The 17,115-nt window shown below is 37.7% G+C and overlaps 1 protein-coding gene and 1 long non-coding RNA gene across 3 annotated transcripts in view; one reads left to right on the top strand and one right to left on the bottom strand.

Moving 5' to 3' along the window:
• The window catches only part of tacc1 (transforming, acidic coiled-coil containing protein 1), a 63,639-nt gene extending 50,865 nt beyond the window's left edge, over positions 1–12,774 (bottom strand). The window contains exon 1 of one of the 2 annotated variants that reach the window (XM_088624186.1): positions 12,506–12,774. In XM_088624186.1, coding sequence (XP_088480312.1) covers positions 12,506–12,570 — 65 coding nt within the window. In that variant the 5' untranslated portion in view covers positions 12,571–12,774. Of the gene's footprint in view, positions 1–2,414; positions 2,740–12,505 lie in introns of those variants that run through there. The other variant, XM_088624185.1, reaches the window with a different exon arrangement.
• On the top strand, positions 2,757–4,059 carry LOC148674230 (uncharacterized). Its single transcript, XR_015935279.1, has 2 exons — positions 2,757–2,925; positions 3,506–4,059. It is a non-coding gene; the product is annotated as an uncharacterized LOC148674230 (long non-coding RNA).
• Positions 12,775–17,115: the final 4,341 nt, after the last annotated feature.

Here is a 17,115-nt window from a genome sequence, read left to right as displayed (position 1 = left end):
TAAGGAAGAGAACAACAAAATATTAATCTCTTGACTGTTTTCTGGGGGGAACCAAACAAAATGTCAATTTCCTCAACATCTTAGCTCCCCAGTGCAACTTCACAGAAAATGCCTCTTCAATCAAAGGGCTCCTTTCTTTTTGCAAAACATAGAGAGAGTTCCTTAAGCCATGATAGTAATGTGTAACACTTAATAATGCCAGTTATTGGATAGAATGAATTCTATTTTGGTGAGTCATCACAGACCACAGACAGAAGGGCCTCAGTGCTCCGCTGCAGTCAAGTGCTGCTTATAGATCAATTAACACACACAATAGTGTTCCTTTAAGAAGCAATGAAGAGCCTAAAGCTGCTCCCAGATGACTGTTATTTTCACAGGTCATTTCATACAAGACTGTTCTTAGAAGGCTTCAGTGTGCTGCAGGAATAAATAAAATATGACCTTAAAAGTAAAACAAAAAAAACACATGATATAATTTAGATTTCAGGCATCTATGTATCTATCTCTTTTTAGGCTAATTTATAAGTCAAGTAATTCTTTGTCTAAGGATAAACCAATGTAACCAGACTATACAGAACCTCATTTTGCATGAGATCATCTGTTTATACATTATCAGAAACATAGTTATGCCTTTCCTGAATTCCTTCTAAACATAGGTATTGAATTGAAGAGGCAAATGCATTGCAATGGTTACCAGCCAGCAGTGTTTTCTAAATTAACATTACATCTTGGTCCTAATTCTGGGAGATCCTGAACTCCGAACTGTGGTCTCTGACATTCCTACCTAAGTTTAACTGAGACCAAAAAAGTTAACTGGGAATACCAGAGAGACGTACGCTGTGACAGGAGAATGAGTGTTGTTCTAAAAATTCTGGGTAGAGGAGAGGCAATAATCTTTTTCACTGCCTAGCTGTTTACAACATTGACTTCAATTAACTCTAAGCTCATTAATATCTTCTCTTTTGTGCTGGTCCATGGGAATTTTCCGAATTCCCCCCTGGACACTCTCCATTCAACATTTAGGATTCGGTTTTTCAGCCCTGTATAAGGGGACCCATAAATCGACGTGTTCTCCTGGGACTCTATATTATTGTCTGCGAAAAGAAACAGAAGCAAATGCGGACTTTCACTGGCAGCCACCTTGCAGAGAGACTGCAACCCATACAGAGGCACCATAAACTGGCCATAAAGCACCATGCCAAACCAAATTGATTCAAATGTTTATAGCAGGAAAGCTGTGCAGTGAAGGCACTTCCGGTCTTTCCAAGGTGCCCTAGCATTGTAAGAAAAGCCTTGCTAATGTAAATAAGAGCAGTCACTCTCAGAAAAAGCTGTAACTTTTCCTTTCTGCCATTTGACACTAAAATCTTGTTGCAATATAAATCATGTTTACTTTAAACTATTCACCTTGTATTTCTCAGGGCAATCCAGTTAAGACACATGAAGACACAAGCACACATCAATGCATGTAGTCTGGGTTGTCAAATATCTGAATTATAGTTTTGGTTTACAGCTGTGATACAGTAAGTGCTTCATTTGAGTTTGTTTTGTGGGTGTGTGTGAGTACGTAAGCAATATAGTCATGCATACTGCGTACTAGATTCCTAGTTTCCAAATTAAAACTCATAAAATAAAGTAAATCACCTACTCATCTCTCTTCTGAGTAAAAATAGAACCAGGTTTTGCAATTCAAAACAGATTTTTCTCAATCCAGAATTAAAAAATGATACTAACATACAGTGCACAAATTCCTTAAGACCTCAGATGTTCCACAGAATACAGTATTTGGAGCTCTAGTTAAAAGCTGTCTGATGCTATGAAAGGAACAGCTTGTACTGTATTTCCTATGAGTTGAGAAGCAGGCTTGTTAAGGGTTAATGAAGCAGTAAACAAAGGTCCGACATGGGCGATCTCTGCAAGATTGCGTTTACCCAACATCTCAGAAAGACATGCTCAGGGCAAAACAGCTAAATCAACACTTCACACAACATGTGAAGCAGACAGTGTGCAATTAGACAAGCGTTGGCACACATAAAACTGATAAACACATACAGTAGAAGTAAAAACATTCGTGTGAAATACAGTAGGTCATTGATAATAAACACCATGCAGCACCAACACCCGGTACTGACAGGACACCACTGACATTAGGGCTTTTAAAAATGGCAGGTTAAATTATAATAAGAGCACTGGAAAAGCAAAACATTCACATCTGACTTCTCATGTGACAAATAATCTTTGTGTGGGGAATAATGTCCAGCCACCAGCTTTATAATGAGAAGCAGCAAGAATATTTTCTGACAGCTAACAAAAGTTACAGTACATGACAGAAAAAAAGAAAAGGGCTCAGAGATCTAGCAGCTAAAATGGTTGAAAATATATAGGAAAGACGAACCAAAAAGTTTCTCACTTACACGCTGCTTTCTTTCTGCCTAGGCAAACTGGCCGATCCAGTTGGCTTCTTATGCTGCGAGAGTGAGCCTCCCATGGTTTCTACAGTGCGTGTTCTCCTTCCCTGCCTCTCTGTTGTGCTTGGCGGTGTCCCAGGCTGGTTTGTAAGATTTCCCAGAGCACAGGCAAAGGTGGCTCATCTCATCCCCATCCCAACCCTCTAGCACTCGAGCACAGTGCTGCAGTGCAACTGCATTGTCGGTCCACAGGCACGGTTGTGCTACTGATCCCCTGCCAACTTTCTGAGCCAATCACAGGTCCCTCTCACGCCGGCCAGCCCTTGCAAGGCAGCGCACACACATGACTGCTCACTCCGGTGAAACAGGCTACGGTCACTCGGAAGGAATTAAAACACTACGGAGCGTTCTACAGAGCACAAGGAAGGGAGGGACTGCTTTTTCTCCCCAAGGACAGACTTTGAAATGCCACACAGCAGATCCTGGAAGGCTCAGATGGAACATAGACGGGATTAAGGTTGTTGTTGTCTAAAGGATTAACTCTTTCCTTTTGTGCTTTATTTGTAGTTTGGTTTTTTTTAGTGTGTCATCTACCTGCCTTCCCACAATGGTCCGCACTGCCTGTCAGAGTTCCCATACATGTAGCAAAAGTAACATTAGCATGAGAAAGCACTTCACACAGGCTGGCATTGTGTGACAGGGGCTCTTCCTTAGACCTCTCTTTCTGCTGGGCATTCAGAAGCCATTGTGTGTAACATAACAGAGGGCAAAAGGGTCAATATGCAAAATTAGATTTTAAGTCTACTCTCAGCATTCTTGATACAGGACCTGGGAGGGCCTTATGGAATTATTTTTTAATTAGAATACTCCTATATCTATCTACTTGTTCTAGCCCAGAATCTCTGTATCCTTTTCTGCGGAAACTCTAAAATCAACCCAGAATTCTGCTCTGGTAAATCTTAAATTATGACCTAAATTATCCCAGTAATTAAATACAAATAGAAAAAAGGTTACAGGTGTAAGTAAGCCTTCACTCTTTCTCATCTACATACAGACATTCACATAAATGAAGCTGGGGATATTTGTTTTCTCCCCAGCATCTCAATCAAATTTTGGCAGATGAGAAACATCATGGAGATTCCTTCTTGAACTACATTATGGAGATAGGGGCTTCTAAGAAGAATTTGGTCACTCATGAAACAAAACAATGCTAAATCAATGAGCTTTGAAGATCATCTCTCAAACAGCAGGAGTCTCTCAGGTCAGCCCGAAGAGAGCCTTCATCAGCACAGATACAATGAGAATCCATATTTGAAATACAGAAGTTTTTGTTTCCAACTTTAAAACATTCATTTTTCTAATGTAACTATAACTAGCATTAATTAGTATATCAACACGAACTGTGTAAAAGACAAAATTCCCCAAAGAAAGATATTATGAGATGTGTAAATGTGAACAGTATTGTTGAGAAAATGAAGCAGAAGTTACTTTCAACCTCCACCTAACTCATCAACAAGAGTTAAAAAAACACACACTGAAAGCAGAAATATTAAAATAGAGGACATTTAATCTGCAATCCCAATGTATACCTATGGAAATACTTTTCCTTATATCAACGGTGTAATAAAAAACTGCTATATCCTGTCACAAATGAATAAAGCAAGCTCTGTTCAGGAGAGTCACAGTTGAGCTGATAAGATATCAAAAAGGTTGATAAGATAATGGCCAGTAGTTTAATTAACTTTATAAATGCCTTCAAAAACTGCTCAACATCCATTGCTCACAATACCATCACAGTTCTATATTTTCAAAATTACTAAACTGCCATGAGAGGTGAGCTGTTTTAGTTGCTTATTATAAATTGACTAATTTAATAATAGTAAAAGGAAAATGATGCAATATGTTTGACTTCTAACACACTGCACCTGTCCATTCAACACAACAAGCAAGATCTACTTACATTTCACTTCAGGGCGTTCTACAAATGTTTGTTCAGGAACAGGTTCTCCAAGTGAACCATAAACGTGTCTAGCAACCTTGCTGACTTTTTTATATAAAACTTGCCTTCACGTAGTACATAAGAGCAAGCTTTTGGGGTACTATGGGGCACAAACTGCATAACTAATTTGCAATTCAGATAAGTGCCTCAACTCACACAATGGGAAATGCAAACAGTGCATGAAAATTTGTTCAGCTGATGCCAGGGGTGATGAACAAAGGTCAAAGAGCCAAGTCAAGGAGGCCTAATGCCTGACTGCATTTTTCGACTCACTGCAGCACTTTGCCCGTCTTCCTCCGGTATTTTTGTTTCTACAGTAGGTGCTATTGAATTTTCTCAGGTCAGCAATCACTTGCTTCCTAAGCAGACATACAGTACTTTAGACCATGCGGTTCTGTGGTCTTCTGGTAGACAGGGAGAAACAGCCTCTGGCGCTATTATTAGCCTCAAAATGAGTCAGAATGTCAAGTGAAAGTGATCAGATTTACTTCTGCAATCAAAAGTAAAAAAAAACATTACCACATACCTGCCTATAAGTGAATCGTTGAAAAACCGTAAGCTGATGCCTCAGGAGGCGTACAGAATACAACATCAGTAATGGATTTCTGGTGCTGGTGGCGACAGGGGTGGGAAGGTACTTTTTTAGCATTGTGACAACTTGAAATATGCTATTATTAAGAACAGAGACTACTTCTTTAAAAAAGGGCTGAGGGTGTCTCTTACAAAACTAACCAGGTAACCATGTTTTTGAAGCATTCCACTTTGGATTTGCCAAGAAATACATGAACAATAAACTACTCAAAAGCAAATGGGCAAAATGCATCAAATCACCTTCCTTCCTTTGATACCCATCTTGGCACCATACAGACAGCCTATGCTGAAAAAAGGCCCTATCTTCTGGCAAAGTGTGCCCACAGCAAAACAGCAGGAATTAACATTCGAGTATCATGGTGGGTTTAATTATAATGATCATTTCAGAGAGCTACTCAGGAGACATCATGAATCTTTGCAAGGTGAGGTGAATTAAATTTGTGAGTTCATCCGTTTTCCTCTCGGAAATGGAATTACAAGATATGATCTGATTCAGGCATTATAGTCAATTCAATTCAATTCAATTAAACTTTATTGTCATTAAACTTACACAGGTGCATAGTATAATGAAAAGTCTTTCTCATTAGTCACTCAGGTGCAGTATATAAATAGGACAGAAGATAAGACAATAGACTATAAACCCATCTAGGCTACTATTCATAACTGGATATATGAGAAGATGAATTGATCACATAACAATATATTCTTATTATCAGATAAAAAAAATCTTCTATTTTTACTTTTCACTTAAATATCCTGAAACAAATCTAACATTCCCATAGCTATCTAGTATGAGTTAATAACACAAGGCACAGCAGATAAGACACAACATGATGTGCTACTACACATTCCTCATTAGGCTGTCACATAACTATGTCTTAACAAAGAGTTATTAATACACACTGCTACTTATTTTAGATAATACACCACCTAGTGGCTAGGATATGACTAAAATACAGTATCTTTAAAAGAAAATGAAAAATTTTACTCCAATCTGTGGAGTCTGAAGTTCTTTTAGGAATACACATTTATCTAATAAGCAGACAACGTGATAGCATCGAAATAACAATAAAAAAAACTATATGAAAAGCCCGTAGCAAAACTGACTGCTTAAGTACAATGTTTACTGTGCAATATAGTTGTTAAGGTATTATCAAGCTAAGCACAAGCTAACCCACAGATGACTTGCTTATGGCGTAAAAGTATAAGGTAGGAACTGAAGATATATACAAATGAAATACGACTATTTGTAAATGTACGAAAAGACCCGTTTAAAAGACTGAGATTGAAAGGCACACCCCCGTACACCTGAGCGTTCTCTTGCCCTCAATACGCTGCCTTGTGATAGATCTCATGACTGGAGTTGGAAAACCGCCGAATACACGACTAAACCCTTTGAGTAATTACATTAAAAATAGAACGTTTGATTTTTTTTCCGTTCCATTTTTTCTTAATAATTGTATCAATGATGCATTAAAACCAGTTTATATTGTAGCGAAAACGAAAATGAATTGCCGATTTTTTTCTCTAAAAATAATCACCATCGATTACATCACATTGTGAATGATGTAGGTATCATCAGCGCAAACGCAACAAAGACTGTGATTCAAATCCCCTGTAGTGCTGCTGAGCTGTGGAACACTGTAAATTAAAATTGGCCATATATCCGACAGGGATTAAAATTATGCGCATGCTTTTATTCCTAAAACGTGACATTTTAATGATACACAATCAACTGGTTAATACCGCATATCTTTAGATGTAAAGAGGGGAAAGAAAAGTATAAATAGGTCACAATATGTGCAAGGGTTGGCATTAAATTGTTTATATGTTATACCAATTAAACATTTCTGATCTTGGTTTGTTATGCAATGGTAAGGTTTAGTAAAGAATACTGGCCACTTTTTTTGACTTGTTAAACTCATTTGTAGTACTACTACTATTCATGGTAGTAAATTTACCGTATTTAGTCCTGATGAAAATTCTAATTTGAACACATTTTACCTAAGAATATATGACCAGTATTATTGTACATATCATTAGAAAAGTCATTCCAAACAGACTTACTTATATCAAATACGTTTATCAAATAATCAATGTTCATTTTGGTACTGTTGAAAAATAAGGATTTATCACGTTTCATCTGGGCTACAGCCTCGGTAGGTGCATTATGAGGTTCATTCAATCAATTCAGTTCAAAGAATTAAAGAAAGTAGCAATTTACCATTGCTGTTTAGTGAACATTGTAGGCATTCAACACTGAAATTGTAAGCAGTTTGAAAATAATTACTTGTACCCAGTTAGAGGCTTTTTTTGACAGATGTTTTCGCCGGTATGCGGACAACATAAAAGATCTCAAATAATTTTGACATAATAAAATCACACCGCTAGAGGACGACAGAGACCGATGAAGAAGCATTACTGAACCCCATATTAGTTCTATTTTGCCACTTTAAATGAAGACGTTAAACAAAAATAAACTTGTTGATAACCAATATCCTTTCCTATCTGGTGAAACCAAATAAGATGAATAAAACTGTTAACGTTTTCATACAATAAGAAAGACGAACGTTTTCTTGAAACGTATGTTAAGAGCAGCACAGTGGAATTAGTGCTTGCTTTAGTTCTTCGGTCCAGGGTTTAATTCCAGACTATAGATCTTTACGCGTTATATTTGCATGTTCTCCCTGTGTTCAAGTGGGATTTATCCCAGTTACCTTCCACTTTAAAAAAACTATCTGACTAGGATAAATCGGGTCTCTAAATCACATTGCTCACATTTCTCAAATGCAGCCTACAGCCGCTTTTTGCTCCGTTATCTCAGCCGTTGTGAAATTTATTAATGAATATTTTCTTCCAGGGAATTAAGCCTTTGTAGGGTACATGTACTTACATATCTTCATATCGCAACATGGGGTCAGCATATCCTTTCAGGGTATCTCCTATCGCAACATATGGACTCCATGTCACGACATGGGGGTGGGGCATTTTGTCGGGGTATGTCATATCGCGATATACAGGCTTCATGTCGCGACATGGGAGCGGGGCATTTTGTCGGGGTATGTCATATCGCGATATACGGGCTTTAAGTCGCGACATGGGGGCGGGGCATTTTGTCGGGGTACGTCATATCGCGAAATAAGAAGAGAGTTTTCTAATTAAATTCCAAAGCAATTGTGAAAACTAAGTTAAATTTTCATCTTCATTAATTTTACGCCAGAGACAATCCTTAGAGAATGACTACTTTAAATTGTATACATTGTCCAGGAGTGTATGTGCCTAGCAATAGATTGGATTGATGAAGTCATTTTTGTCTTGATCCTAATATCCATCCATCTGTTTTCTGACCGCTTTTTCCAAATCAGAGTCGCAGGGGAGCTGGAGCCTATCCCAGCAAGCAATAGGCGCAAGGTGGGATACAACCTGGCCATGACACCAGGGCACACACAGACACAGACGCAGACACTCACACCAGGGCCAGTTTTCCCAGAAGTCAATTAACCCAACGTTATGTTTCTGGACTGTGAGAGGAATCCCATACAAACACAGGGGCAACATACAAATTCCATGCAGACAGCACTCCAGGGCTCGATTACAAACCACTGCTTCACCGTGCTGTCCCTGATCCTAATGTTTTCATTAAAGAGTAAACTGTCAAAAGCTGAGATCACAACGCTGTGCTGTCTGCACCAGGATTCATCTGATAATGCAGCTACTACTGTAATTACTAGGATCATTTTATAATACTATGAACAGCTCTCTCTGTTGCAGGGGCAATGTTGCATTGACTAATGTTGTGTTTCCATTAGGCTTTGGGAAGCAGGAGACCATAAGGAATCTGAGAACAGTCTGAGCTGGTCAATAGCCGATGTAGACTCAGTACATAATCATGTGCCATTAACAAGACAGAGAACCAAGCTTTAAAAGAAGGCTTCAGCTGTGCTGAACACATCACTGACAGACAGGAAGCTGCCATGACTGTGTGGTGCTCCCATAGAGGTTACGCCTGTCTTCCAAATTTCAAGCATCCGTCTTTCCAGTCTATTTTTACACCTCCAATAGAACTGGACAATACATTTCCTCGCATGGCTTCACAACCTCATTTTGATGCTTGGATTTAGAAATGGAGCCAACAGCACCCAGACTGCACTCAGCTCTAAGGGCAAAGGAGAAAAAGTTTTCATCATATGCTGAACTGTAAGATGAATTCCAGTGCCATCATTATCTTAGATATGATAATACAGTATGTACTAACAGGTGTTAGAAAGATGACAACTGACTCTAGGAACCAAAATAATTTGTTTAATTCTAATAGTACTCAGTATAGATACTTTACTCTCTACTAATGTATCCCCTACTTTTACAAGTGTCTCATCCACTTTGCATTTTTTAGATTGCCTTTGAAAACATGAAGCTGTTATCTGGTGAATTCTGGATTCACCCTTATCAAACAGCGACCAACTAAGGTCCTAGAAAGACCATGAAGTAAGTACAGTATACAGCAGTAGAAAAGTTTACAACTTCAACCACAACAAAAATCAAACTCAAACAAAAGCCATACATAATGTCAAGGAAGTAAAATTAGGAATTACTTATCGAGGAACTGCCAATATATTGTAGCATACTGAAATTAATTACAACAAAAGGTTATAAATCTCCATCAGAAAAACATTCTGAACCTATTCTTTTTGATCATAAAATGTCAGCAACAGCTTCTGAGTACTGAGGACTAGACTCACTGTAGTTTGATTCTGGTACACAACAGGACTAAGAAAGCAAAGGTCATAAAAATACATTTAAAATGTATTTTAAATAATAAAGCTTATGCGCAGATTTTATTAGATGGTGCTTTTATAATAAGCGCTGTGCAAGAGTTTATTTTAATAAACACCGGGACTTCAAAGGCTAAAAATATATTCAAGGTCAGTTATTTCTTCTAAACGTTGTCAAGGCCAAGTAAAGGCATTATGACATTGTGCATGAGAAACAACCAAAACTGTAATAAACATTAAATGTTAAGCATAAATATCCATATAAACCACATTCTTAAATATCTAATATAAACACTTTTACACATCTGGCAATGTCGAATGCACATTGGTTAATGGATAAACGTGAACTTTATAATATGATCCTCTGGACAGACAACGGAAAGGATTAACAAGAAAGACAAGTAGATACAAACACTAAAATGTGTCTGCATGGCATCCAGCAAGTGAAGAAGCTCAAACAAATTACCTCGAAAGGCCCCTTTCTCATACCTCAAGAGAACCCATCTGCAGTTTGTAGCTCAACTTCACTTTGGCTCATAGAGAGGTCTGACATCTGATAATTTTACGGACCACTGCCTAGCTCAATCCAGTCAGATGGAAGTCACATGTGACTAAATGCTGCTTGGGAGCTGGAAGAATTTTGTTGTTTCAAGGTGTAAAATTGCTTACATAAGCCACTCCAGACTCAAGACAGGACACTGATCTGAAAAGACTCTGTTGCTCTAAATTGTAGCTCAGTTGTTGCTAATCTTCCTAACTTTCAGCTAAAAAAGCCCTCAAGCCTCAAAATACTTCTTTCTCTTCAAGTGAACCTGATTTAATACCACCTGACATAAACAGTATTATGATGATCCAGCTTTTTAAGAATTATGTATTTCCCACACAGGATTTCCAAACCTTGTGGCTTGAAGTCTCTCACATTTTGTGGAATACACAGTCACAATTTCCCGAATGAAGCTGCACTTAATATATTTTTTATTTTCACGTGTATTTCCGGAAATCCCCCAAAATTGTGCAATTTTTTCATGGTTTTGTTAAATTTTCAATAAATATTAGGATGTATATCTGGCATATTCGACAAAATTAATGAGAAAACCAAGTGTGTATGAACATTTTAGTCAGTGACCAGCTTACGTTTATAAAGTACAGGTGTGATGTGCTCAAGCTGAGTCTGTAAATCTGAACATATTTGCTTTTCTTGAAGTATTTCATGGAGCTTGTCCTGTCTGACATCTAGGATTAAAAACACGTGTAATATTTGCAAAGGTAAACAGAGCATTGCTTTACAAGTTGCAGTCAAGGGCTTTTGAAGTATCAATTAATATTAGTTACAGTATATACATAAGCTACTCCACACATTCAAAGTAAAAAATAAGTGAAGGTTGCATAAGTATTCACACCCTTTGCTGTGGCAAACATAAAATAATGAGCCAATCAGTTAGTTCAGTGGCCTTTGTTTGTCTGTGATGGGAGATAATGTCCATAAGTCAAATCCAGTCTGGCCTAAGTGACAAGAAGGAAGCCATTAATGAAACGAAAACATCTAAAACCCTGCATGGAATCCACACCCAAACATTCAAGTGATACTGCAAACATGTGGACAACTTTGTTTTGTGGTCAAATGAGACAAAGAGAACACTTTGGTCTAAATGCAAAACGTTATGTCTAGTGCAAACAACAGTGCATCACCCAATCAACATGATATCTACAGTGATGCACAGTGGTGGCAGAATAATGTTATGGGGCTGCTTCTCATCATCAGAGAATTGAGAAACATGTCAAGACTAAGGGGTAAATGGATGTAGCAAATTACAGGCAAATCATAGAGGAAAACCTGTTTCAGTTTGCTAAAGACCTACTGCAACATTGGTACAAACATTCAGCAGGAGAAGGACCTACACTGAAATCTAAACTTCAGTGACTTGAATCCCATCTCCTATTGAGAATCTGTGGAAAAATGTAAAACTGCTGCCCATCATTTGAGAGAGCTTGCACAAAACTGCCAAGCAAAATACCCAAACATTGCACCAGGGTGGAAATCAAAACTGGTAGAGACCTACCCAAAAAGATTTTTGGATGCTACTGCTGCCAAAACTGCCTCCACCAAATTTTAAGTTCAAGAGTCTGAGTACATAAACAATCAACAAATTTCAGTTTTTGTCTTTAGTTTTTGTGGGCATTTACTGTAATTTATCTTACTCTTAGAAATCTTGTGTTTCAGCATTTACAGTAGATCTGGAATAAAATATATTAAAAGTAAAAAATGTGCGTGCATCATTATGTAATTTCACAAACTGGGACATTACTACATATGGAAGCTCCGAATACCATTGCCAAGCACTGTCCATACTAATCTAGAACAATTCAAACCTTTTCAGCACTTTTCAACACATTTTTCAAACAAGTGAATGGCAAAGCTAACACTGTCCAAATACAGTTTTTGATCACCTTTCATTAATCCTTGCAGACTGAATACAGTATATTATAAAGTAAATCAATCCCATCAACACTTCAGAGCTGAAATGTCTCTCTTCTGTTAAACAGTTTTCCATTCCTGCTCAGTTTTGGAACGGTTTCCTTACTTTGTTTGACCAGACAACATCCATAGTGGAAACAAAAAAAAAAACATTCTCTAAAAAGCTCTTGAATCAACTAGGTTAGGAGAAATGAAAGCACAGCAAAACCTAGAAAGTCTGTAACGTAAGTACAAGAGAAAAAAAAAGAACGTCACTCACCGGGTATCAAAGGAACTGATCTTGTGTAAGCCAAACAGCTGTTTCCTACAGTTAAGATCGCTCATAAAAGAGGCACAACTAACAAACTTCACGCTCTATAGGGGGAAGACTAGCAGTCAAGCTCCAGACAGCTATAATTACAGTTGTGTGGAAAATCATACAAGGTTGAACGAACACACATAAACTCTGGTCCACCACCCTCCGTTAACTACGTGTATGTCAGAGCTGAAATCTCTTGCCGTGACTCAAAGCCTTGTGCCGATGAGCTGTGTCAAAGAATGCTATGTAAAAAGATCTGTTTTCCTTGGTCCTCCACCCTTTTCGAAACACTAAACTAAACCACGATCAGATACTTCTGTGATGTGGAGCGCTCAGCCTGGTGCTGTTTTAAGTAGGCACCACGTTTTAAGCATGAAGAAAAAAAACAAAAACGCCAAAAATCACAGGGAGATTCATATTCCCTCACATTACACACATCATGCTCTTGGCTTCACAAACTGCCATACCAACCAGTTGAGATAGTGCACTAGCAGCCTTCAATAAACCATTTTAAAAGGGATCTGGGGTCACTAAGAAGCCTTCTTCAGCCTCCACGGCCGAAACGCTGTGTTCTCTTTCTTCTTTTTTTCAGCATGGAATAAACCTATTACTTGTTACTTTGCAGCCTACGCATGCTAACGCAGCTACCCACCTGAATAACAAGACAAAGGTTAGAAACAAGGAGTGGTCCATTTGGTCCAATTTTGTTTTGCTTTGACCCTCAGCATTTACCTGATTTCTTTAACACATTGAAGTATTTTTTTTTAAATTGGTTTCAACTGCTTGGCTGGGCAAGTTGCTCTTAGCCCTTTGTGGAAAGCAGCAGTTGCTAAGCTGCTAAATCCATATGGAAATTAAGAGGGTATCCAATTAGCACTATACGTCAGGTATAGCAATGCTCCATTACAGTCTACTTCTAACAGCAGTGACAAATGAGTTTTTAAAGGCAACTGCTTTTCCCCACACACCCTGAGGGACACTGATAATCTGAACCTTCTTACAACAACAATTGCTTATCAGCTCTACCCTCCTGACAGCAGCCTTCTCCCACACCCTTGCTGTCTGTTCCACACCAGAAAATATTGTGCTATTTGAATTTGTATTGTTATAGAAGTATTAGACATGGTGTACTGTAAACCACATCATTAAAAAAATAGCTTTCAGATAAAAGTTTTTTTTCTCGTTTTCTGTACAGGCAAATCATAGAGGAAATTAGATATACTAAATGAACATTAGTGTGATATTGTTGCTCATAAGATGTGTGGAAGCAGTAAAAGGAAGGTACAGTATGTGTAACCGTTCCCACTGTTAGTTCTACTTAATTCTAAGTAAGAGGTTCCCGGTTTTTCCTTCAGTTGAATTAAAAGAAAACTACAAAATGCAGCACCTTTAATTGCACTTTTATAGCTTAAGGGTCTCAATCTCCTCCGTACAACGTGCATAAGCTTCCACATCCTGACGTTGTAATCATACATCTACAAGTATTTCTGAAGTAAACATTTGGAATCTCTGGAAGCCAGGAATTCCTTAACCTGACGTGGTGTTTAATTATAGGACTCACCAAAAAGCCGCCCAGATGTGAGACAACAGTTCAGAGAGATTTCCAGTAGCGCCGCGGTATTTAAACTTGGCACTTCTGGTAGGAAACCACAGTTTTCTCGTGCAGACCTCAGATGATGTTTATCACGGTTGTCCTTAGCAACTGGCTCTTCCATTGTTCAGGAGAATTACACGGGCTAATTTCCCAAATATTTCTGAACACACGTAGTTTTCGTTTTAAAAAAATCACCATAAATCTTTGCTATCCTTCCCACGAAGGATTACGAGCCACAAACACCATTTAAAAAACTTTTCACGATTTAAAAAGTTTAAATGTGAATTGAAACTTGACGTTTACTATTGCGTAACACTTTGGAAAACAACTGTCATTACAAATGCTATATAGGAATATCATTTCTATAAAGGTTATAAAAACTATAAGTTACGTCTTATGGTGTACTTTGTCAAAATTCAATCGGGAATTAAAAGCTCTAAATTCAATGTTAGCATTGAAAATGTCTACGAAAATACGACATTTCTTTTTATCGCTGTTCAGTCATTTAATTAAGTATTTAGTCATTTTAGCTGAAACAGGTTTTCGTCCCACTGAAAGTGTAATAACGTGAAATATCTTATGAGCAAATTTCACGAATAAGGTTATGCAATGTCTCCGGGGGTGTTACAGAGATTCTGAGCGAAACATTAAAATTGGACTACAGACTAACAAGGTCAAAAGGAAACCAAAGCATGAACTACCGAACACCCTTCAAGAAATAAATATAATGGTTTGTAAAACTTTCTTTTATCGTTAAAAGTATTTACAAAACAACACATACCTCTTAACAAGTTCCCACCTTCCATTCCACCTGTACACCTTTCAAAACAACGCTCAAGTTTGGAAAATATTAGGAAATCAAATATTGGCACCAAAAGTAATCACGTTTTCGATAAAATACAAAGACATGAAACAGATATATTAATGTCTAAAACTTGAGGAATGAAAGATACCTAGCCCCTTTTCCCTCTTTGGACTAAGCATACTTCCTTATGCAAGACTGGAATTGTCGGGAAAAGGAAGGGAGGGCTGCGAGAGGGATTTTCTGGCTTCTACCATGCAGAGGAAAAGGATGTTTTGTAATATTTGGCTTCTTCCAATAGCGCATAAAGGAAATGAATTAATGCCCCTGGGGCAATGCAAGCTACGAGTTACGCGTGAAAATATAGCAGCCGCTTTTAAATGATTATTTTAAGTAGCGTATGGATCGACATAATTACAGAAAACATGTGGCTCGGCTTCATTATTAAAAAAAATAAACACTTTACGCATAAACACCAGTCAAAATGCTTTGGAAGACCGAGCCAAAGCAATTCACTCGGCCTGCCCTATAATAGAAAGCAATCAAACGGTGCTGCATCTTATTATATCTTTATATAATTTACGTACAGTTATCATGACAGTATTTTGTTACAGGTATTTGTGGGGGGAAAATAGCTGATTTAAGTCTGTCCACTTAAGGAATACTGATTGCTTCTTTGCTTATCTTACAATACCGCTAACATTATACTTAAAATAGTTTAAAGATACTGTGTATCAAATTTAAATGATAGGTCACTGAAGAAAGAGGTGAAACCGTTAACAAAGTAGTTCTGGTTAGTCTTCAACGCATAAACTACTGTAAAGTAAAAGCTTTAAAAGAACCTGAACAAACTTGCCAAATGCCACGTGGATATACTGTACAGTATGCTATTGTTTAAATGAAGAAGTGTTCATATGGATATAACAAAAGTCTGCGGTAAATCTCTAACTTCAATCGTAATCACCCAATTCTCCCTACAGATGCAACACAATGGACAAACGGCTGGCATCAACTCACACTTGTATAATTTACAGTGCGCTGCAATGCAACACTTTTTACCCAACGCTGCACATTGCAATTAGCAGAATTTATTGTTGTTGGCGAATATAGGGGTCCTCAGCCATCATCATGGGACTCTTCACATCTGGTGGTTTTCCAGCTGAGCTCTCAGTTACATTATTAAACCCTAATAGGATTAATTTAAAAGATTTTAAACCTTCGTAAAGATTTTTAATCTTTAAGTAAATTAAATTAATTAGCTGTTGTAAGTTCCTAAATATATTGGAGGTTGGTATTGCATTTTCATAAGCAACTGAAGATCTCCAACTTCTGAACAAAACAAATGCAAACTTACCAGTCAAGTAACTTTAATTATTTCATTAGTATTTCAGCGCCCAACTGGAACCAGAGTGGGAGGAGGGTGGGGGACCCCTTGTCAAAAGACCCACGACATTTACATGTCAGTCTCTAATTTGTGGCTCATCTGCCTGTCATAAACACAGATTTAAAAAAAAAAACTTTTCTCCTTGTAGAGTATATTAACAAGCTCAACAGACCACAACACCATTAAAACAATACAAGGGAATATCCATTCAACAATAGTTTTATTATGGCAAACATAACTTACGTAAACATAATATAGGCTTTTAAAAAAGAAAAAAAACATTTGGTTTAAATACAATATGCAATAAAGTGCAAACTGAACATAACTTCACTCCTCCATCATCTTCCTTGTTCTTTAACAAGTGGCAAGACTTTGATAGGGTAAAAGAACAAGGCAAGTCTACTTCATTTGATTTGTATACAAGAAGGAAAAAAGCTGAATATGTGGTTCAAGTAGGCAGGTGTGTCAGTATGCGTTAGCTGCAAAGAGACAAGTAAAGAACCTGAAGAAGGCTCCACAGCTGAAACGTTGCGTCTCTTTTCAGCATGGAATAAGCTTTTACTCGTTCCTAAATCAGTTAATCCTTTCCACTTTGGTTACAAAGTTCCGTTCACATTCCCAATGGACCTAGGTGACACTGGTGTTTATTCCATAGTGCCAGACTGAACCAGAGACTGGACGAACACAAGAAGTAGTGAGCAGGCCATCTTGGAAAAACTGATCAGAGATAAACAAAGCAAAAGGTGAAATTCTAACAAGAATTTCATTTTGAATTCAAGTGATCACCATCT

The sequence above is a fragment of the Lepisosteus platostomus genome, chromosome 3 (assembly GCF_059453375.1).
Source record: "Lepisosteus platostomus isolate fLepPlt1 chromosome 3, fLepPlt1.hap1, whole genome shotgun sequence".
NCBI lineage: Eukaryota > Metazoa > Chordata > Actinopteri > Semionotiformes > Lepisosteidae > Lepisosteus > Lepisosteus platostomus.
This window is presented reverse-complemented; position numbering and strand designations above follow the sequence as displayed.